A 416-nucleotide genomic window follows, 5' to 3' on the forward strand; every position below is an offset into this window, starting at 1 on the left:
AGTGCGGCAAGGGCTTCAGCCGCAACACCTACCTGACCAACCACCTGCGGCTGCACACGGGCGAGCGGCCCAACCTGTGCGCCGACTGCGGCAAGAGCTTCAGCTGGCGCGCCGACCTGCTCAAGCACCGGCGCCTGCACACGGGCGAGAAGCCCTACCCGTGCCCCGAGTGCGGCGAGGCCTTCAGCCTCAGCTCGCACCTGCTCAGCCACCGGCGCACGCACACGGGCGAGCGGCCCAACCTGTGCGCCGACTGCGGCAAGAGCTTCAGCCACCCGTCCGACCTCGTGCGGCACCAGCGCATCCACACGGGCGAGAAGCCGCACGGCTGCGCCGACTGCGGCAAGCGCTTCAGCTGGAGCTCGAACCTCATGCAGCACCAGCGCATCCACACGGGCGAGAAGCCCTACGCGTGC

The 416-nt window shown here is 70.2% G+C and overlaps 1 protein-coding gene across 1 annotated transcript in view; it reads left to right on the forward strand.

Annotated features, from left to right (window-relative positions):
* ZNF697 (zinc finger protein 697) overlaps window positions 1-416 on the forward strand; it is a 6252-nt gene that overhangs the window by 2171 nt on the left and 3665 nt on the right. The window contains exon 3 of the mRNA XM_012730014.1: window positions 3-277. Coding sequence (XP_012585468.1) covers window positions 3-277 — 275 coding nt within the window. The remainder of the gene's footprint in view (window positions 1-2; window positions 278-416) is intronic.

This window comes from Condylura cristata, unplaced genomic scaffold, assembly GCF_000260355.1.
Source record: "Condylura cristata isolate star-nosed mole 26May11 unplaced genomic scaffold, ConCri1.0 scaffold00026, whole genome shotgun sequence".
NCBI classification, from domain to species: Eukaryota; Metazoa; Chordata; class Mammalia; order Eulipotyphla; family Talpidae; genus Condylura; species Condylura cristata.